Source organism: Drosophila nasuta, chromosome 3 (genome assembly GCF_023558535.2).
Source record: "Drosophila nasuta strain 15112-1781.00 chromosome 3, ASM2355853v1, whole genome shotgun sequence".
In the NCBI taxonomy this organism is placed as follows: Eukaryota; Metazoa; Arthropoda; class Insecta; order Diptera; family Drosophilidae; genus Drosophila; species Drosophila nasuta.
This window is the reverse complement of record NC_083457.1, coordinates 26,377,426-26,401,240: the sequence shown is the minus strand read 5'-3', so window position 1 is coordinate 26,401,240 and position 23,815 is coordinate 26,377,426. Positions and strand designations below refer to the sequence as shown.

Genomic DNA, 23,815 nt, shown 5'->3' with positions numbered 1-23,815 from the left:
CTGACTGTCTAAGCTCTTGTTGCAGTTTGCAGTGCAGTGCACTAAAGTTCAATTAAAACTTAGTCAGCAGAAGCTCTTTCGATGGTGATTTGGATGCTTTAATATTCCACTGTAGTCAATCGATTGGACGTGGAATTTTAAACAGTTTCGTGGCAACCTTATTATACATTTCTGTTACCTTTATTTTCTCCCAATAATTATGTTATCAACTTTATTGTTTCGCTTTCCTAAGTGTGTGTGTGTGTGTCTGCTTTGATCCCCCACAGATCCTTTTTGAGGTGCGTGCGTGCAGCCTAAAAACGCCTTGAAGATGATTTGTTTTCCGCTGCCGCTGTTGCTGACAGGTTCGTTGTGGCACGCGTCGTGTACGTGGAAAATTGTCTGATGTTATGATGTATCTGAGAGCATTGACCATCAAATGAATTTTAATTTAAGCTCTATTGGCTCGTGGCTGCTGCGTAAAGTTTTTCGGTATCGTCTTCGAACTTCACACAGTTGAGACACACACACACACACACACACACAGTTTTGCTCTGCATATGATTCGGAGTTTTGGCTGTAGCAGTGGCAAACTTTTTGCCACAAGTACGCGCGAATGTCTTCATTATGCCATGGTTTTCCTTCCCTCTCGCTTTGCGTAAACTTTAAGCACAACTTAATCAACGTCAAGAGGCGAAAACGCGCGTGATAAAGTTATGATTACTATGCGAGTATTTTGCAAATATGTGTGAAATTATCGTTTCCATGTATAGCTGCGAAAACTTTTACCTGCAAATCAACGGTGATGACGACGACTACGATGACGATGACGATGACGATGACTACGTTGAGTTCGCAATTTAACTGCAGCCGTTTGGCACTACAACTAATAGGGAAGTTTGCTTTGATGCCATGGCTTATGAGCAACAACAACAACAACAACAACAACAACAACGAAAAGGAGAAAAAGCATGAAGTACTCCACAAAAACTTGAGTATAATACAGGAAAGAAAGACACAAGTCAAAAACGTGATGCTGTCCCCACTCGTGTATGTTGCTAAAGCTAAAAATTAATGCCATAAAAAATGCAGTGCCAAAGTAAAAAATAAAAGTCGAAGAAGAAGAGAAAAGCAGCTCTAGATGGAAGTTTTGCATCTTATAATACGAGTTGCTCCTTAACTGCGTGTATGTGTGTGAACTTGTGTGTCTGGCTGAGCATGTGCTATAATTGTGTGTCTAAGTGCAGAGTGCAGAGCGGCAAAAGGCAACAATTTCGACAGCCCCTTAATATAAAACCATCATTAAAACTGCACGAGAGTTTTGCACAAAATGTTAAAGTCGAGAGCAGCAGCAGCAAAGGCTGCTACCGAATTTGATGGCTTTTGATTCATTAGAAAATCACTTCATGACATTTAATATGCAAATTATAAGCACTAAAACTCACTCAGACACACACACACACATACATATGTAAGAGCGAGAGAGCGAGAGGGAAGAGTGTAGAAGGCGCATCTCTAATGCCAAAGTGGCAGCAGCTTTTGAAGTTGCGCGCATAATTTTCTAATTAAGTTTCTTTGGCTCTTCTTCTGCTCCGCTTCTCGTTGCACTTTGTGCGCTCCGCTTCTTCATTTTCTCCTCTTCTTCATGTTGTTGTTGTTGTTGTTGTTGTTGTTGTCGTATTGACTTTTAAGTAGCTTTCGAGGATTAACTGACTTGGCTGGTAAATCATGAGCAGCGCTCTCTTCTACAAGTCTCAAAATGCCTTGCGATACTTTCTGACTTTCTTCACTTTTAACAAGATTTTTTTCGTTTGAGCTCATTATGTTAAGCTGCTCAAAAGGCAACACAAACAAAAAGAGAAATGGAAGGTGGACAGCGCAACTGTTTGACTTTAAGATCACGTATTTATTATGTTTGTTGTCATGCCATTAATTAATTATGTATATGCACTGCATTTAGTTGCAAGCCATCAACACATAATTAACATTTGTCCCACATATTTTTATATTTATGATGTGCATTTGTCAGTTGCAGTTACAGTTACAGCTACAGTTCCAGTTACAGTTGGCGAGTTGCTTAAATCATAGACTCGTAACACAGCCACGCCCAATTGTGCTTACAGTTTAAACAGGTTTCATTTTTTGTGTTATTTCCAACAGTTTTCACAGCTTTATGCATTTTTTTATTGCATAGCGGCAGGCGCTCATTAATTGCAAACCGTTTGCAATGTTCGCAGCTCGTTGAACGCTGCACGCTGCATGCCTCGTGCCTCGTGCCTCGCGTCTCATGCCGCATGCCGCACGCCGCGTTTTTTGCGGCCTCTAACGAATTCATTTCATTTCCGCTGCATTCATTTGCACGTCACCAACACAGAGACAGCAGAGCAGCAGCAGCAGCAGAGGCAGCGGCAGCAAAAGAGACAGAGCGACACACACACACACATACACAGTCGCACTCACACACACAAAGTCAGATAGAGAGACATTGCGGTCGCAATTTCATTGCACTGCGGCCACAAGTCCTGACCAGGAGCAGGACCACCATTCCGACATTGCCATATCGTGTACACAAACTCAAACTTCAACGCGTTGATGATGACATTGCCAAAACGCAAAGTCCACACAAGCGTAAGAGAGACAGAGCTAGAGAGTGCTAGATAGAGAGAGAGAGAGAGAGAGTGCGTCCAAATACAACTGCGAATGTGAATTGCGAATCTGAATCTGTAACGGAGCTCGCATCGCAGCCCGGAGCTTGGTCCAGTCCACTTTCCACTGTCCGCTGTCCTCTGTCCGGTCCGGCTTGGTCCGTTTCTGGTTCTTCTTGTCCTGTCCGGTTTCTGGTCCGCTCTACAACACTCAACTCAACTCAACTCCGCTCTGCACTGCACTGCTCTGGCATTTCCGTATGCCGTTCCGTTTCGTTGCGCGTTGTTAGCAAGCAACTTCCGAGGGTAATTAATTCGAGTACTCGCCATTCGCCATCGCCATCGCCATTGCCATCGCCATCGCCATCGTCGTCCTCGTTGTCTGTTTTAAACGACTTACAACTTGGATTACAATTAGACAAGCTGTTCGCTTTGCGCTACTGTTTGCCGCAAATAGTTGCTGCTGCTGCTGCATTTTATGTTTTGTAGTAGCGAAATGCAAATTTGCATGTTGCCACCAAAAGTATTGCCACAAAGCTCGTTGCATTTATTTACGTTGCGGTTCCATGCAACAAATTTAGCGTGGCGACCCAATGACACAAGGTGCAAGTGTTGGCCAACAGACAAAGAATGCAATTTGATTGTCTTATGACTTGAATGACAAGCTCAGTTCACTTTTTAAATATTTTCGAAATTTTATTTCCATATTTATTAAAGATCTTCTATTCACTTTTAAAAACAGTTTGTTATTTATTTGAATATATTTTCTTAATTCTATTTCTTGATTAATTTAAGCTTTATTTACTTTTCGGGTTCCTAGCTGTTTATTTATATATTTGTATCTTTAATTAGTTTCTTCTCTCTTTTTAAGATGGTCTTTGTTTTCATTTAATATTTAAAAAATTTTTTTTTTTTCGTTTTTCTATTATTTTTTTTAAATGTAATTTTCAGCACGTATTTTCTTATATACATAAATATTTTCTAAATGGCTTTCTTTTCAAAATAGTTTGTGTTTTCTATTAATTATAAATATTTCAATTTTATTCCATTTCTATACATTCATTATTTAAAAACTTTTTGAGATTTATTTTTTATATGTGTTTCCTTATTTATTAACACATTAATTTATAATGATACTCACAACTTCTAGTACTTTTCAGTTACTTTCTTTATACAGTCAAATCTTGTTGCTGCCTCCTTCTGTTTTGCATTGTCTGCAGCTTATGTGCTAATTTAGCTAATTGTCATTGACAATCCGCTTTGCGCATTGTCTGCTTGTCTGTTCCAAATATAAAGCACAATATATATGTGGGGGGCATCAATCAACAGAAATCACAACACATAAAACTTCTCGCATTACCTCAAAATGAGCGCAAATAAAAAAGCGACGCACAAAAGTTACGACAAACATTGCGTAGCCAAATCTCATTAAGCGAGGCAGGAAATCATAAAAATATATTACCCACTTTAAAGGAATGCTGGCACTTCATCAGATCTTCCCCACCTTCTGGTTTCTCTGCTCTGCTCTGATCTTTTTTTTTGCTTGCCATACAATGTAAAGACAAAAATGTAACTAAACACCGAAAAACACTGGCAGACATGTCCATGGAATCCCACACTCAACGTTCAACGTTCAACGTTGGGCGTTCTAACAAAATGGCCAAAAACTTTAAATCATTCGTCACTAGAAGGCAACTGCCTTTGTTGCTTTCTTCCTGCCGCTGCTGTCCTTTGTATGTGTGTGTGTGTGTGGGGGTGTGTTATGCTGTCATAAAAAATTGTCTTAAGTATTAGTTTCTGTCTGTGACAAGCTGCCAACCGTTGCTGACATTCATTCAGTGTCCACTCGCAACTGCTGCATTTATGTTTAGGTGAGGCCAGGCGATGTGAAGTGAGGGTTTCTTATCTGTGCGTCCAGGTTTTAGGTCCCCAGTTCCGAGGTTATTTCCAGCTCCCTCAGCTCGTCTGTCAACGTACAACAAAATATTATTGTTGTCAGTTGTCTGATGGGGGGACACACTGGTTACTGCTTCTTCGTCTTCTGCTCTTCCCCTCGTAATGACAAACAAAAATCAACAACATATAAAAAGGTGAATGCTGCGAATCTAAAATGCAAATCCGTCTCCCTTTGCTCTATTTTATATTTTTTTTATCTCATGCAATTATTCGTGTACATTTTGTTGTTGTTGTCGTGATGCGAAAGTAACAAAAATTGAATATATGCATAAGAAATGAGAGAGTGGAAAGTGGAAAGAGAAGCTTAAAGAATTAGCCAAACTAGCTGAAATATATGCAAAACTTAACAAGCGTGGCAAAAGGTGAAAAACTTATCAATACCAAGAGTAGTTTTTTAGTTACTTTAAATTGGCTCCGAATTAAATTCTCTCTGACTCTCTGATTTTGCTTGCCTCGAGAGGCTGACAGAGAAGAAGAAGCCATTTGCATTCAACATATGAGGCTGACATATGCAACAACCGTCAAATGTTTTGTGTTGCATGTCGCCGAATTCACACTGATTGGCAGCATGAAATGTTGCCACATGTGTTGCGAGTTGCAGATGTACGTAGTTGTAGATGGATATGTGAAGTGAATGTTATGCTAATGAGTTATTGTTTCGTATCCAATTAAAGATTGCATAAACTGCAGTTGTCTTTGCCAAAATATTCTACTTTAACTCGTGTCTCTCTCTGTGTCTGCAAAATTACAAAAAACAATTTGAGGCGAATCTACAAAATGCAAACAAAAACGATGTCGACATCACTTGTCATAACAAATGTGACCCGGACCCGGACACTGACACCGACACTGACACTGACACCAATACACACATACACACACATTCACACACACACGCACGCAGACACCGGAACGAACACGGACATGACACTTTGTATTTTGTATAAGTATTTTGTATATTTTTAGGTGGTTTTTGCAGTTGGCTATAACCACAATGTGTCCTTTTCAATTAAGGAGCAGATACGCAATGCACACACATATTTGTAAAATATACATATAGATGTAACATATATATTTACGATTTTATCAAATATGCGAGTTAATTGCTTTTGTGTGCACAGACAATATAGAGTAAAGCAACTTCGATTCGATTGCTTGCAAATTGTTTTATCGGTTACTGTATAAGTTGTTTCTTCTTATGATTTTTTTTTTTTTGCTTTCATTATTTAGATTGAAATCTGTCTGCTCCTTTGATTGCTATTAAGCGCCCCATACGACTGCGAGTAGGTAATTTAGTTAGACATCGCATGCTGTGCGTGGTTATTAATCAATTGCCATTTTGGGGGTTTGGGGGGTTGATTAAATAGGTGTGTTAAAGCAGCTGGCCAACCCCCCACACATACACAAACACATACACACATTTCCCCTTTTCCAACGTTGCTTTGTGGCCGATGTTCTAATCAATGAATCAAATTGTGTTTGATTTATGATTGCCATTGATTTGCAACTCACACTCGACTGGCCTCCAACTGTTTAATGAATTATGTGTTGCACTTGCAGAAAAAAAAAACAAAAGAAACATGTAAAGAAAACTTGTGTTTCTTATAGGAATTGCATTTGTAATTCGACATTTATTAAAACGGAATATGTATGGCCTTAGGGCAATCAAGCGTTGAAGTGTGATATCTATTTATAGAAATATCAAGAGGCAAAGCGAAGGGATCAGAGTTATCAACAGCAGCAGATTCGATGATATTAGGTATCAGTTTGTAAGCTGATGGCAAAATGTTTGTAAATAAAGTAATAAATGCTACAAAGCTCAGCTGCTCAGCTCTCTCTCTCTCTCTCTCTCTCTCTCTCTCTCTCTCTCTCTCTCTCTCTCTAATGTCTTCCAGCACTGGCTAACATCTTGTGTTGTGTGTTTGTAGACTGGGCTTGGGCCACTGTCATGGCAGCTTCTTGTTTGTCTGCATTTTGGTGACATTTTTGCCATTAGCCAAATGTCAATGCTCGACGACGAAGTGGTAAGAAGCACTTATAATAGATGGGATTTACAATTGTCGTCAACAACAACAACAAGAACTATAAGAATCACAAGACACCCACAGCAAGCAAGGACGCAAGAGAACAGCCTCTGTCCTCCATCCTCTATCCTCTGTTTTCTGTTCTCTCTCTCTGTCTGTCGTCTGTCAGCTGCCGGTTGCCAGTTTACCAGTTGCTAGTTGCCGACTGTCGACTGCCGTTTCTGCTGTTTCTTGGGGTGCCACATGGCAACTTCATGTTTGGGAGTCTGGATGAGGCTGCGCGCGATAAAAGAATGGTACTAAAGCCATTTGATTGCTGCTCGGGGGTAACTTACCATTCTTATTCTTATTGTTGGCATTGCAACTGCCGTCTGGTCCGCTCGTTTTTGTTGCTATTGCCTGACGGCACCTGACAGTAAAATTTTGCTAAAGATAATTTGAATAATTTCACTGACCCAAGCCAATCACCTTGTCTCGTGCTTCTCGCACGATAGTCAACTCAAGCAAGCAAAAGTCGTCATCGTCATTCCTGCCTGCTACTTGCTGGGAATGCTGCTGCGGATACTGCGAATGCTGCTGCTGACAAATGGCTTTTAAATCACCTGTCCGACTCGTTGAGTTTTTCAGCTTGTTTTTTTTTTCAACTGGGTTTTTTTTTTTCATCTGTTACAGAATTTTTGCAAATGGGATAAGTTGCCACCACCGGCAGCTCATCTGACTTGCAATTTGCTGCCGTGCATTTCAAATTAAAGCAAACTTTTGCACGCATATCTATGTATGTGTGTGTGTGTATGTGGAGCTCGGTGGCGTATACGTAACCAGTTGGGGTTGCATGACGGCTTATTATCAAGGCAATGGCAGCAATTTGCTCGCTCTGACACACACGCTTGCTGCACACACAAAAAAAAAGCGAAACGTACCATAGAAAGCAACTGTTCTAGCTGTTGCACCCGTCGTGTGATGAATTAAACGATGTTTAAGCTGCAACCGAGCGATAAGCGTGGCTCATGACAGCCCATCTACCTGCTGGCCACAACTAAGCCAAAAATAAAAAAATATATAATGCGAATACCAGCAATTACGTTTCCGCTTTTTAATTTCAATTCACTTTCCTCATGAACATAAGTTTCAAATACTAAATAGACTGCGAGTGTTTGGGAAATGCACTTGCAGAATAATCTGGAGGCACAATTTTTAATAGAAATGTTATTATGCAATTGTTGTTTACAGAAATAGTCATTCCAAAAATCTATTAAAATATTACAATTTCATAATAGAGCTTACATGGCGTATACTTAACATCGAAACCATAACTACAAATTTCGAGCTAAGTTAGCAAATCCTATTTGAGGGTCAAATGAGGATGCTTAATGCATTTTCCGGTACACAAACATTTTGGGAACGGGACTGCGATGTTGCATGTGGATGCATATGATTGGCTTTAAATTACATTTGCGACAAGTTGTTGATTTATTATGCCAACAGTATTGGCTTATAAGTATATTAATGTTTACCCTTTGCATATTGCTTGCAACTTTGGAAAGCATTACTCAGTTGAAGGAATTTATGTCGCTCGGGGCGATTGCGAACTGGTTAAATGAATGACATTAAAATATTTCACTTATTTACTTGCTATTTAAGACACAATTTTTGAGATTTTTATAGCTTCACTGATTTTGCTTTTGTAGCAAATGTGTAAATATTTATTTATTTGCTTTTTACTATGAATAATTTAAGAGCACTTTAATAAAAGCAATAAATTTATATTAAAGTATTGATATTGAAATGTAAAAATATTTATTTATTTGCTATTAAATATGAATAATTTAAGAGCACCCTAAAAAATGCAATGTTTGTCTTCTATGTAAAAAAAATATGTTACCTATATACCTATATATCACACATGTGAGTTATTTCGGTACAATTATAACTTCAGTATTTATGATTCCTGAAAATTTGGATGTAATCAGATAAAAATTGTAGAAGTTATTTGAGAAATATAGTACTTCTGTATGGCAAACACGCTCTACTATTGTATATTTAAAACATAGTATTGTAAAAATTGATATATTTAAGGTACATTTTTGTATTTTTCGGTATGTTATTTTGGTATATTTTAAGTATAATATCGCAGTTGTTTGCTCTTATTCACTCGACTAGTTTTCTTACTTGTTAATACGCAAATATTGTATGAGTATTTTTATTTTTTAAGTGCTTAATTTACGAAAAAAAATATTATTCGTTTTTTTTCGATATTTGTTATTTGAACTCTGTTTAAATGTTCAATTTTGTAGCCTGCACAGTTTGGTTGCAAAGATGTCAGTAATTTCATTACTGTGACATTACATTAGCATCTCCAAATTACACAACTGTTTGGGGACCGAGCACAATTTTCACAGTCCCTCCGCAGTTGCCGTCGCCCGCTGACGTTGACCCGCTGGGACAAAGTTTGTGCAGCTGCACATCCGTTTTGATGACGCTGCCAAGCAGCCTAGAGGCATATACTCGTAACTAAAATCAAGAAAATGCGCAGAACAGAGCAGAGTGGAGCAGAGCAGGGAAACGAGACGAAATGAACCAAACACAAACCAAACCAAAAGATAAACATTTGCCACAAAACCCCGGCAGTAGTGGCCATCAATGGCAGACACTCTGGGATGGCAATGGCAATGGCAATGGGGAGCTCTAACTGTAGCTGTAGCTGTAGCATAAGGCGGTCTACGAAAATCATCGATGAATTGGACGGCAAAAGTTTGCGAAACCGGACGTGAACGCGGCAGCGGACTTGCGACTCGGACTCCCGATTCCGTCTCCGACTGTGACTGAGACTGAGAATGCGACTGAGACGGAGACGGAGACTACGACTGAGAATGCGACGGCGAAGGAGAATGCGACTGAGTCGCGTTTTGTGCTTGTCCCAGCTGCTGTTGTTCCTTCTGTTTGTTGCTGCGTACAGAGTTCACTACAGTTGTGAAATTACTTATTTTTCAATTGTTGGCCGCCCCGTCGAATGACATTTGGCATTGTTGTAGTCCACCACCGCCACCGTCACCGCCAGTGCCACCGCCACCGCCACCGCCATGCAATCTTGATTACTGTCAGTGGCAGCAGTTGTATTTAAAATTGGCTAACAAGTTGTATAGCAATTGCCAGAAGAAATGGCAATAAGGCAATGCCAATGACGCTCGTTTTGCTGCTTTCAACTTTTCATTTAGTTCAGCAACGCTCTTCATACTCCTCTTCCTTACTTTTAGCCATTGTTCGCCGTCGCAATCGCAGTCACAGTCATTGCAAGACGGCTGCTTTTTTTTTTTGTATATCAGCGAAACGTTCAATGATCAGGCAAGGCGGCACCTCAAGCCCTGCTCCAGCTCCAGCACGTTTCCACTTTGTTCAACTTTGCTGCTGTTTTGCTATTTGTTTTATTGCTATTCTTATTCGCTGGCAGTTCAGCTGATGCGCTTCGCCCCCCCAAGAGACAGAGCGGAAATTCAAGTTTATGTAATTGAGAAATATTGGTAATTGTTATCTATAATGAATATTAATAGACAGTATAGAGAAACGAGTAAATATATTTATTAAAGTGCAACTTTGGTTGTCCATTTTAATCACCTAATCTCCAAATTTCACATTGTTGTTTATTGTTTAACAATGCATTTAATTTGCATGCATGAATTTATACTGTATTTAATTTCAATCAAATATAGAACAATAGCCAACATTGCAATCTTTTTGATTAATTCGAATTTCCATTCATTGCACTTCACTCTCGGACAACAATTGATATACAATTTTGTACATCTGACACTGCCGTTGATTTTATTGAACTTTCATTTATACAAACAGTATATCTATGTGTCTGACTGTCGACTGTCGACTGTTGACTGTCGATTACAATTGTATGTTTAGCAATAAGGCTGCAATGGCCCATTACAAGCATCCTGATGTCGTCGAGGGCTGTCAACGCAAACGACCGGCGATTTGTAATAAAAATTTGCATTTGATTTTATGGGCACACAATTGAAAGCGCCGCTTGCTCGGCTTGCCCGGGCTAATCAGGGCTTGACAAAATGACCCACAAAATAGACATTTCTATTGTTTCGTATGGCAAACACAAATGGATGATTTGCCTTAAATATCTTTAGTTCCACATCTTTGCCAACTGCAGCTGGTTTCACAGCTAAATGAGAGCAATTTGAATCATTTGTAAATTTGCATTGTAATGTCAAATACGTTTGCTTACGTGCATCGGAATTTGTTTCGCAACCCGCCTCGTTAACATTTAAATAGAGTTTTTGTCTGGCCTCCGTAATCAGACCCTGTGACTTCTTGGCAAATAGACCACTTAAATCTGCATTTCCAGGCTCAAAGATGCGCTTGATTCCCAGCTGAAATAAGGGTTATAAATAACAAACGCGATTCACAATGATGGCATCTCACTTACTTTTTGCATCGGCACTTTTAGATCTACATCGCATTCCATCTTGAACCTGGGCATCATTACTTCACAGTCGTGCATCACTGACTTCAAGGCGACTTCATTCAAATCGAACTGCTGCAGTTTCATCTCCAACTCTGGCAGTCCATCAATTTCGAAGGGCACAATTAACAGCATGGTTAAATCGGATTCCTCGAAAGGCAATTGCAGTATTCTCGATTTCAGCTTATTTGATTGCCCATAGCGGAATTTTCCCACCTGTGAATTTATGGCATTAAAAATTCATTAAAAAATATATGTAAGTGGAATTTTCAACTCACCTGTCGCATCATCGTCAGCTGCATTCGCTGCTTCGGGTTAATCCAGAAATCATCCAATGTACTGTGCTCCACAGCAAAACGTTTCGCCCATCTGGCTCGAAAATACACAGAATTCACCAATAGAACGCTGGATTCTACACTGAAAGTCGCCGGACTAAATGGATTTCTAATAGTGTGAAATGTCTGGCTTGCGATCCATTTGTTCACATGTTGCATCGCACTCTGGGCATCCAAAAAGTTCAAAGTATCCGCCTGAACGTTGAAGAACTCCAAGGCCTTCGCATTGAAATCGGGCAGCAACTCGAGATCATCCTTGACAAATAATCCCGTGGCCAGACGCATAGACACCCCCTTTTCATTGCACACACACTCTTTGCTCATGACCTCCGCGTGTTGCTCAGCAATCTCCACTTTCTTAGCCGATCCAAGCAACAATCCACGGCGCAATTCCTCTGCGCTCTTGACACCAGCTCCCATGAACACCAGAGTCAAGGCACTGCGAGCTGCCGCTGGGGAAACCATGTGATTCTTGGCACTGAGCTCAGGCGACTTGCTGAGCGCTTGAAAGAGGTTTCGCGCAAAGCAAATCGAGCTGTGAGGTGGCGGTTTTATGGTGCCTCCCGACGCCATTTTTTCAGTTCAACAAAAACCAACGAGAGCTGAAAAAAGTGTTTTAATTTATTTACATTTCATTAGTGAAGAGGAAACGCTTACCTAGAATACAATTTAATAGTAAACTTCGATTGCACATTGTTGAAATTGGGTAATACGTGGATAACATTCTAGTTTTAATTGACTATTTTAAAGTGTTTTCTAATTAGCAGCAGTTGCCAATTATATTGTGGTAGAATGTGAATAATCAATATATTTGCTGAAAATTATAATTGAATTGTTAAATTTAAATCTGTAAATTATGAAATTTTTGCACTTAAACATTGTCAAGCCGCATTTATAATATTTTTGTTGACTGAATGATAAGTTGATTTCAGCTACATCACTTTCTAATACCCGCTACCCATGGTGTAGAAGGGTATTATAACTTTGTGCCGGCAGGAAATGTATGTAACAGTTAGAAGGAGTTATCTCCGACCCAATAAAGTATATATATTCTTGATCAGCGTCAACATCCGAGACGATCTAGCCATGTCCGTCTGTCTGTCCGTCTGTTTGTCTGTCCGTATAAACACCTAGATCTCAGAGACTATAAGAGATAGAGCTCTAATTTTTGTTATGTTTGCACGCAGATTAAGTTTGTTTAAAATTTTTGCCACGAAATCTTATGCTTTGATGTAGTAAGTTGTAAGTCTCTAAATGCTTTCAATAGAGCTGCAAACACTTAAAAGTAAGTAAACTTATGATTATGCTGTATACATCTTTCTACGTGAACTTTGAATATTAATGTAATTTAATAAATGATCTACATAAATTCGTTACCTAGCAATAAACAGATAAAATTAATAAACTCGTTGATGTAGCAGAAACTTATCAATTTAATAAAATTTGTAATTAATTGAGATGATCAGATAATAATCTCTTCTGTTAACCCAATGAGAGAGTCAAACTCTTAACATTAATAAAGCATTCGATTGCTTTCATAATAAATTATTAAGAACAGATTTTTTAGTAGATTTAAGCGCATTTTTACATTACGTTCTATATTCATCTTGATTTAGTGCAGTCGAAAGAATCGCAATGAGCTGAATAATATAAAATGCGGCTTTGTTACTAATAAAAAATGAAATATTTGTTGTTGTCACAGCAACTAAAGAAAATGTGAGAATAATTACATTTAGGCAGTGTAGCACCGTGAGTGTTGAAGGTGTAGTCCTTTTATTCTTATCAGACGTGTGAATCCGACCGACAAATGGAAGAAATGTGCCGCATTCATAACTACAAAACTGTGAAACCTTTGCTCGATTATTTTAGCCTGTTTAAAAATGAGATAAATGGAAAAGAAATTAAAGAAAAAGTTAATGAATTAAGTTCGGATCTCATGCAAGAGTATCATGAAATTGTTAGCATTCATGAAAAATTCATGTAGGAGGCAGCGCTATTAGATGAGTTTAAAAGAAAAGCACTTAAAGGGGAAAACTATTTACAATAGTGTCAAAATAAAGTTGAAAAATATAATATATTAACAAAATTATTGGCATATTCAACGGAGAATTTGCAGATAAAATGCACCAAAATTAAAATTTGTAAAATTGAACTATAAACTGTCAGTTTTAAACTAATCCAAAAAGATGAAACTATAATGAGATTTAGTGAAAATATCGAAAATATCACAGACCATGAGATATCAATTGAATTGTAATGAGAGGAGAATAACACTATGTTAATAAAAAAAATGAAGTTATTAAGTTATGTCAATCTGTAATTGATACATTAAATCGGATATCAGAGAATATCAGAAATCACCAGAAAAATATTGAATTGCGATTAGAAGACAGTCAAAATATGTTAATATGTTTTACCATCACCATCTTTGTCGTTGTCATGATCGAATATTGTGAATTTCATGTTTAGAGCGTATCTCATCCTATCCTCAAAATAGTTCCATCGAATTTACCCAAACTCAATGCGTATCCATTGTCCTCATCAGATATTTTGAAGTCGTCATATCGAGCGTTGTAGGTACTTCCATTCACAGCAACCAAATGTATATATAGTTCGTGACGCTCCAAACTTGTGATACGATGTATTTTCTCTAGTCCAAGGAAGAAGTCACTATCCATTGCACCGAAACCTTTGCGATACGTTGCCCAATCCCTATTGAAGCTCTCATTTCCCCCAACTCGTTGTTGTATTACAATTCATCCAGGTTCAGCTAACTGACTATCGCACAAAACATCGAATAAACCTACACCACAAACATTGAGTCGATGAACTCCTGGATAATCTCCGAAAGGGATGCAAGTTGTGGGACTTATTATTTCAATTTCAGATTGACAACTGATTTTCTTTAACCTTATTTAGTAGCTTAGTTTGACTACCTTTTAATTGCGATTCAATTTGCTTCTGTTGTTTTCTGATATGTTCTGATGTCCTATTTAATGTATTAATTTCAGATTGACATAACTTGATAACTTCATCTCTCTTTATTAACATGATGTTGATGTATTCTCACTAAATCTCTTTATATTTTCATCTTTCTCAATTAACCTAGAATTGAGAGATTGTAATGGAACTTGACAAATTTCTAAGTTGGTGTACTTTTTTGTTAATTTTCCTTCTAATTTAACAATAATATTTTGTTTTGAATTAATCTCAGATTCTAATTTATCAACTTTAATTTGACACTATTGCAAATCGTTTTCCCCTTTAAGTACTTTGTTTTTATACTCATCTAATAGAGCTACCTCTTTCATGACTTTTTCATGAATTTTTACAATTTCATGAAATTATTCCATAAGACGAGAATTTAATTCATTTGACTTATTTATCTTATTTTTTTTGTCTTTTAACTCATTTTGAACTTGCCTAAAATAGTCGAGCAAAGGTTTCACAGTTTTGTAGTTATGAATGCGGCACTGTTCTTCCATTTGTCGGTCGGATTCACACGTCTGAAAGGAAGAAAATGTAAACATTCTTAGCACTCACTGTAATACACTGCTTTATGTAATTGATCTTACCTCATCGAATGCAGTTGAGGCCACCATGAATATTTAAAGAACTTTTAAGAAGACAACTGCTTTAATTTTTATCCTGCCCATTTTAAAAGCTTAGACTGCTCGCGAAGCAAATGAATTTGAAACTAAAATCGAAATCTAAATCGATGACGGGTGTAGGTTCAGCTCAAACGTTCGAAGCGGGAGAGACAGTATGGGGCGATAGAAAATATTGTCAATGTCGAAACAATGTCATCTTTTAGTCGCCTGTCTGAGAGAGGCTTCTTGATAATGAAACTAGAAGTGGCGACATCTTTAAAGTGATTCATTTAGCTGAATTTTGATTATACTTAAAATTAGAAAACTGTGTAGTGTAAAATTTCAATGTATTATATATACATATGTACATATGTACGTATCATACATAACATATAATATATTGAGGATCATAATCAATGAGCCAAGATATTGATAATGTCATATAGACCTAACGTATCATTATCAGCACTCTCTCTCTCTCTCTCTCTCTCTCTCTCTCTCTCTCTCTTGCTCTCTCGCTGTCTTTCTCTCTCTCTCTCTCTCTGTCTCTCATCTAGGTCACTGTTTCAATCAGTGAGAGTGATTCTATGGCTTATCTCCACAATGCTGACGAAGATGCGTACCAATTGATGAGGCGACACACTTAAGCTTATTTTATATGTTCACTTTATATAAAAGACAACAAACAATGTACTAAAATACTTAACTGTACCTAGGTTTAATTTATATTTAATATGTGGAAGTGCAATCTTGAATTGAGAAATGCAATTCTCAAGAAGGAACCACCTGACTTTACAATCATTACTCAATATGGAGTCCTGACTCCTTACTATCAAATTTATTCTGTAGTGAAGTGTCTTTTAAGTCTGGCAAGAGAGTTTTCGTTTTGTGTGCTTAAACATATATATATGTATGGATATACTAACATATGTTGTTATTTTATGAAATATATTTCATGAAGTCAGATCAACATAACTTTGAAATTGGACGCTGTATTTTTGGGCATTAAGTTTTTACAGTGGGGTATCATCATCAAAAGAAGCTCAAAGACTGTTTAGCTGAAGATGGTGTAAGAAAATTATTCAATTTTCGAATTAAGCTTGTATCTTAAAGTAATTCAATTATTTAAAGGGTATTAATTTATTATGGTTGGCTTTTGTGTTCTGTTGCATACAACACTTTTTAATGTACTTGGAATTTAGAATAATTGAAGCACATAAAATTAGATAGGAAAATCCAAGGAAATATATTAATATGCCTGTTAAATTAATCACAAGTTTTAAAGGCAAATGATCATATTGAAAAAAATTTTGAACATATTAATAAAATCTATTAGAATTTTGCAAAATTATTAATTTTTCAATAAACTTTCAAATTCAGGGGACTGGGTATCTTGTAGTCGAGCAATCTCAACAAGATCGTTCGTTTTTAATTTATTTCGAACTATTTGTCCAGTAGCTACATATGTGTATTCAATTGCTCCTATGTCTTTCACGCATCATGCACGTGTTTCTCTCTTCACTCTAATTTGCTTATCATCGTTGCTGGCCTTTGACTCGAAACTGCCGAGGAGCTTGGCAACAATTGTCAGAATGACCTCTTTTTGGGAGAACGCTTCAGCAAAATCATAATCATAAAAAGTAAACAAAATTAAATTCTTGGAAAGCGAAAACATTTTCGAGCACACAAAATATATATTATATTTTATATTATTTGATTTCTTATTCTATATAACATATGTTGATCCACCGAACCTTATCTAAGTAAAGTTTCAAAATTAACAATTACGAAAGCTACAGTCGAGTATGCTATCTGTGAGATACCCTCAACCCATTTTCAATAAAAGCAAAAAAATAAAAGATGTATCGAAGGGTACACTTGGTATATCGATATACTGTTACGAGTATGCTCGACTCTGAGATACCCTTCACCCATTTTCATGCGTTCATGAGTCTGCATCCACGCATCGTGTTGTATCACATTTTGTGCAATGTTCTATTGGACTTTGGCTCTTGGGATTAAGTGAATGCATTAAATGTGCAGGAGCAATGAGGAAGATCTTTGCCGATATAGTAAAGTGTCGATTGGTGCACACTGACCATTTTGCAATTATTGGCAATATGTAATTAATTTATTTAATTTATTCAAAGTATTGATTTTTCAATCTTAAGCAATTATTTCAGTAAACTGCCGAGAGGTACACACCTTTGCAATTATCTCCAATTATATATTAATTTAAAATATTTTTGAGGTGTCTTATATTCTTAGAAAAGGAACTAATTGAATATACTATATTTACTTGAAAATATGTTCTAAATGAAAAATATTCACGAATTTAAAATTGATTTATTTAAAATATTTTGATTTGAATTGTTTTCTTAATTCCTCATATGAACATTTTTCAGTAGCTTAAATGAGAGTTTTATAGGCGAAGAAAAGCTCAACAAACAACAGTAAACTTTAAAAGTTATCTAAGAATATCTTCCATCCCATCAGTTGCCACATCATGGGGCACTGCATCTGCAACCCCATCATCATCATCATTATCTTCATCATCCGCTGGTTGCGGGCGTTGGCGGGATAAGCATGAATCTGATCTGGAATGGGATCCCTTCGAGATGATACTGCAGTTGCATAGAAACGAAGAAACGGCGGTAAGACTGAGAGCGCAATGGGAATGCAAGAAACGGTTATAACAAAAGAGTGATGAAGAGGGAGAGAGCGGCGGAGGCAGTTCGAGAACGGCAATTTCTTCTATATATTATAAATATATCGCCAGAAGTAAAATTAAGTCTGTTACAATCTAATTTATATATTTAGTTTACCACTTTGCTATGCAATAAACATCACTTCCAATACACAATCCGCCTCTTTAAATTGGAAATTGCAAAAACACCAATCTTAATCTTAAACAAGTAAGTAATCTACGCTCGCGTATATGCGCTCCCTTTTTTAAATTTAAATTGGTGCATAAGAAAAAACAACAATTAAAAATTGTGTATATTCCATAGAAAATAACAATTTGCAGTTTTTACTGTTGAAGAGAAGAATTCTACCACTAATCACATTTGAACTCAACTGCACAATTGCCACCGCCAAAATCGTTTTCGCAATCGAATGTTGTGAATTTCATGTTTTTGCCTTCTCTCATCGCATCCTGAATAATAGTTCCATTGAATTTACCCAAACTCAATGCGTATCCATGGTCTTTATCAGATATTTTGAAGTCGTAAAGTAAACAGTCCCATTCGAGCCTATGTATTTTCTCCAATCCAACAAAGAAATCACTCTCAACGGAACCAAAAGCTTTGCGATTCGAAATTCTCTATTAAAATTCTTATTTCGCTCAACACTTTGTTGTATTACAAATTAATAAAAAAGTATTAAATCACTTTAATATTCAAGGCAATGCAACACAGGATAATCATAAGTTTACTTACTTTTAAGTATTTGCAGCTCTATTGAAAGCATTTAGAGACTTACTACAATTTGCTACATCAAAACATAAAATATACTAAAACACGATCAATTTTAATTAAGAAAATAAATCGCTGCATTAAATTGTCGATCGTTTTATGGTTTTCTAATGCACCAATTATATATAAATGATTACATAATTGAGTCAAATATCGGAATTTCAGCTCTTCAGTTCATCACTTCTTCATCGCCTCAATGGGGCGAATTAGCATCTTGGCTTCCTTCAATTTATTTTCTAAGTACCAAACAAGATCCGGCCCATATGGTGCATTTAAATTACTGCATAAGAAAAAAACAAAAATCAATAATTATGTGTATTGCATTGAAAATAATAGTTTTTAATATTTACCAATAATAACAATCCGTGTGCCACCAGCCATTGTATGTATCTGCGCAATTACCATCACCAATGTCGTTGTCGCTATCGAATGTTGTGAATTTCATGTTTTCGCCTTCTCTCATCGCATCCCGAACAATAGTTCCATTGAAGTTACCCAAACTCAATGCGTATCCATTGTCCTCATCAGATATTTTGAAGTCGTCATATCGAGCGTTGTAGGTACTTCCATTCACAGCAACCAAATGTATATAAAGTTCGTGACGCTCCAAACTTGTGATACGATGTATTTTCTCTAGTCCAAGGAAGAAGTCACTATCCATTGCACCGAAACCTTTGCGATACGTTGCCCAATCCCTATTGAAGCTCTCATTTCCCCCAACTCGTTGTTGTATTACAATCCATCCAGGTCCAGCTAACTGACTATCGCACAAAACATCGAATAAACCTACACCAGAAACATTGAGTCGATGAACTCCTGAATTTTCTCCAAAAGGGATGCAAGTTGTGGGACTTAATATTTCAATTTCAGATTGACATAACTGATTTTCTATAACCTTATCAATTAGCTTTCTTTGATTATCTTTTAATTGCGATTCAATTATTTTCTGCTCTTCTCTGATATTTTCTGATGTCATGCTCAATGTATCAATTTCAGATCGGCATAACTGAATATCTATCTCTTGCTTTATTAATTCAGATTTACTCTTCTCTAATTTCAACTCAAGTGATTTCTGATGTTCTGTGTTATTTTGAATATCCTCACTAAATCTCTTTATAATTTCATCTTTCTCAATTAACCTAGAATTGAAATATTTTAATTGAACTTGACAATTTTCTAAGTTGGGGGATTGATCTGATAATTGTCCTTCTAATTTAATAATATTTTGTTTTGAATTAATCTCAGATTCTAATTTATCAACTTTAATTTGACACGATTGCAAATCGTTTTCCCCTTTAAGTACTTTGTGTTTATACTCATCTAATAGAGCTGCCTCCTTCATGAATTTGTCATGAATTTTTACAATTTCGTGATACTTTTCCATAAGATCAGAATTTAATTCATTTAACTCATTTAACTTATTTTCCCTAATCTCTTTGTATTGTAACCCATTTCTAACCTGTCTAAAATAGTCAAGCAAAGGTTCCATAGTTTTATAACTTTGAATGCGGCACTGTTCTTCCATTTTTTGATCGAATTCACATGTCTGATAAGAAAAAGATGTAAATATTATTAGCACTCACTGTACTATGCTGCTTTATGGAATTGTTCTCACCTTCTCACCAATAGCTGTGGCCACCAAAAACATTTTAAAAACTGTTAGTAAGAAGACTGATTTAATTTTTATTGTGCCCATTTTGAAAGCTTCGACTGTACGCGAAAATGATGAATTTGAAACTAAAAGCATTGAGTTGCTGGCAGATTTAGCAGCTAGTACGTGTAGAACGGATGTGGGTTCAGATTAAAAATTCATAGTGGGAGAGAAGGTGATAGCAAATTGAGTCTCTATTCGAACCGAGAGAACTGACAGTGTCAACTATAATTCTTGATAATGGTAGCAGAAAATACGAAGTGGATTCAAAATTTAAAATAAAAACATAAAACCAAAAGAAAACAAGTAAGAAAGCTACAGTCGAGTGTACTCGACTTTGAGATACCCGCAACCCATTTTGAATAAAAGAAATGTATTTTGCGTATTATACCAGATTGTCAGCCAAAGCAACTAAGACCCCTAGTAAGTAGGCGTTTTGCCCATACAAAAGTATTTCTTTAATAATTTCGACAATTTCTATCTGATCGCAACCAAATCAGGAATCATAATAACTATAGTAATTATTGTATATACCAAAATTCGCAACTCTAGCTTTACGCTTGTTATTCGATTTTTTTGATTTGCGGGGCGGAAGTGGGCGTGGCAAAAATTTGAAACAAACTTGATCTGCGTGCAAACATAACAAATGCTGTCGAAAAAAATTATAGCTCTATCTCTTATAGTCTCTGAGATCTAGGTATTCATACGGACGGACGGACAGACACACAGACACACAGACGGACAGACGGACATGGTTAGATCGTCTCGGCTGTTGACGCTGATCAAGAATATTGTGGTAGTCTCGCGCACACAATAAAACAATCTCAATGCAGTCTAAACGTCCGATTTATTTCGCTGCTCGATCAAGACTGACCGCGTAGCTCAATTCTGTATAACATAGAATGTGAAATCGATAAAGAGAGCCAATACCGAGAGAGAGAGTTCGGATGTTTGGATAGCCGAGAGAGCGTTAAGTTAATATGTACATGTGTATGTGTATGTAGGCACACGTCCTACTACAACTCGGCCATCCTGCGAACTAGATCTCCTGATCTTGACTTTACAAAGAACAATTATTTTTTAGTCTTAAGTCTATATACATATAATTAAATCTTATTTAATACATTTGCTATTATTTTGTTTATTAACTGTACAGTTACTTAATAGTATATAGTTTTTACTTATTATTTATTTCTTTCTTTTATATTTATTTCCAAGCCATGGTCTTATGTTTTGTATACTCCAAACGCCCTTGTAAGGATTTCGTGAAACTTGGAAATTTTCTACGTCTTTAATTAGGAATCTATCATTTCGCATAACTTTCGCAATCACATATGGCCCTTTGTTTTTTGGAATCAGTTTCCTCGCAGCTCCTACTGTTGCGTCAAAATTTTTTACCATCACATAGTCCCCTTTTTTGTATTTTTTACCTTCTGTCTTACTTTTGTTGTAATATGTTTCATTGTAATTTTGTGCCCTTCTTTGCACCTCCTTTGCTTCACTTCTAATGAGTTTTAAATCTCTCTTGTCAGTTACTGTATCTATCTCTTCAAGTTTTTCTCTAAGCTCGTCTTTAATGTTACCCTTTTGACTTATTCCGAACAACATTTTGCTAGGAGCTTGTTTTATGCTTCGATTTACTGTGTTGTTTAGTGCATATTCCACCGTCTCTATCACCGAATCCCAATGAATTCCCTTTTCTGGTTCCGAAAGCTTTGCTATCATTGGCCCAATGCTCCTGTTTATTCGTTCTACTTGGCCGTTTGCCTGTGGCGAACCTGTGGCAATTTTCACGTGTTTAATATTATATTCATCCAAAAAATCTTCGAATTCGGTAGAAGTGAAACAACTGCCTCTATCGGATACGATGCACTTTGGCCTACTGTATGCTCTAAAATAATCCTTCAGTGCTTTAACTGCTTCTTTGGTCTTCGTTGTTTTGTCGTATATAATCTCACAAACTTTGTAAACCCATCTATAATCAAAAATATGTGTTTATTCGCTCTATTAGCTGCTACTGGCCCATAATGATCAATGTGTAATAATACAAAGGCTGATCTCCTTTAGGTATACTATGTAAAAATCCCTCTGTCTTTCCGGATTTTGGAGAAAATGCGATACATTTAAGACAATTTTCTATGTGTCTACAACATTTTTCTTTAAGATTCGCAATCCAATATGATTTCGAAATTATGTTCATCATCTTGTCCCTACCTATGTGTCCAAGCTCGTTGTGATATTTGTGCAAAACTTGATCCTCCATGTCTACTGGTACATAGAAAAGTAGTCGATTGTCATTGGTTTTCTGTATACGATTCCGTTTCTCATTTCGAATAGTTTGTCCTCGGTATGTTCTAAACGTTTACTGATTTTTTGAATATTTGCATCTTTCGTCTGACAAATCACTAAATTGTCTTCAAAACTGGTCGTCTCCACTATCATAATGTTTGTACACCTACTCAAAGCGTCTACGTGTTGCATTTTTCGCCACCCTGTGAATAAGTTTACAATCGTAGTCTTGCAATTCCAGCGCCCACCTAGCTATTCTAGGATTTAAATCAATTTTGCTAAGTGTAAGAATCAATGAGTTGCAATCCGTAACAATATTGAATGGTTTTCCGTGCAAGTAAATTCGAAATCTGCGAAGAGCATAAATGATTGCTAGCGCCTCCAGTTCAAAACTGTGATATTTACTCTCTTGTTCGGTAGTTCGTTTAGAGAAATAAAATATCGGGTGCAATTTTCCATCATTTTTCTTCTGTAACAAAACTGCTCCGAAACCTTGAGAGCTTGCGTCACAATGTAGTTCGATTTCATCTTTATGACTATAGATAGCTAACACCGGTGCTTCTATTAGCTTTTCTTTGAGCATTAAAAAGCAGTCCAACTCGTTTTTTCCAAATACAAATGCAGTGTCTTTTCTCAAAAGATCATAAAGAGGTTTAGCTAACAAGGAAAAATTTTGTATGAAACGCCGAAAATAAGAACATAAACCTAAAAAACTGTGCACTGCATGAACTTTGTCTGGAATCAGGAAATTTTTTACTGCTTCAATACCTTTCTCATCCGCCTGAATACCTTCCTTGTTATCAAAAATCCTAAATATTTTATGCTTGATCTTAAAAATTCGCATTTATCCATCCTTAACTCTAATTTATTTTGAACCAGCCTATGCAACACTTCTTGCAACGTATCTAAATGCTCTTCCATATCTTTGCTCGCAATCATAATGTCATCCATATATATTATTACTTTATCTTGCCTGATTAAGTCATCGAAAATTTTATTCATAAATCGTTGAAACACTGCTGATGCGTTTTTAATCCCCATAGGCATCCTTTTAAATTCAAATTGTCCTAAAGGAGTGACAAATGACGTGTATTTGATTGAAGTTTCTTCCACGTAGACATGGAAGTAACCATTTTTAAATCTAACTTTGTGAATATTGCTTTGTTTACTAATTTGTCTAGCAAGTCATCAATTAAAGGTAGTGGATAGTTGTCCTTTATTAATACTTTGTTTAGTTTCCGAAAATCTATACATAAACGTAAATCTCCTGTCTTCTTTTTAACTAATACAATTGGCGAGGCAAACTGTGAGTCACTCGGTCTTATTATTCCGTTTTCCATATACTCATCTAACATCTTGAGAAGTTTTTCTTTTCAGTGTATGACAATCG

The 23,815-nt window shown here is 36.6% G+C and overlaps 2 protein-coding genes across 2 annotated transcripts; both read right to left on the bottom strand.

Moving 5' to 3' along the window:
* Positions 1-10,356: 10,356 nt before the first annotated feature.
* Positions 10,357-13,272, bottom strand: LOC132791428 (serine protease inhibitor 42Dd). Its single transcript, XM_060800338.1, has 6 exons — positions 13,150-13,272; positions 12,077-12,233; positions 11,363-12,021; positions 11,049-11,300; positions 10,848-10,992; positions 10,357-10,784 (listed from the first exon to the last, which is right to left on the bottom strand). The coding sequence occupies exons 3-6, from the start codon at positions 11,990-11,992 to the stop codon at positions 10,660-10,662; spliced, it is 1,152 nt and encodes a 383-aa protein (XP_060656321.1). The 5' UTR covers positions 11,993-12,021; positions 12,077-12,233; positions 13,150-13,272; the 3' UTR covers positions 10,357-10,659.
* Positions 13,273-18,463: 5,191 nt separating this feature from the next.
* Positions 18,464-22,061, bottom strand: LOC132792941 (angiopoietin-related protein 7-like). Its single transcript, XM_060802480.1, has 3 exons — positions 20,101-22,061; positions 18,836-20,031; positions 18,464-18,765 (listed from the first exon to the last, which is right to left on the bottom strand). The coding sequence occupies exons 1-3, from the start codon at positions 20,230-20,232 to the stop codon at positions 18,663-18,665; spliced, it is 1,431 nt and encodes a 476-aa protein (XP_060658463.1). The 5' UTR covers positions 20,233-22,061; the 3' UTR covers positions 18,464-18,662.
* Positions 22,062-23,815: the final 1,754 nt, after the last annotated feature.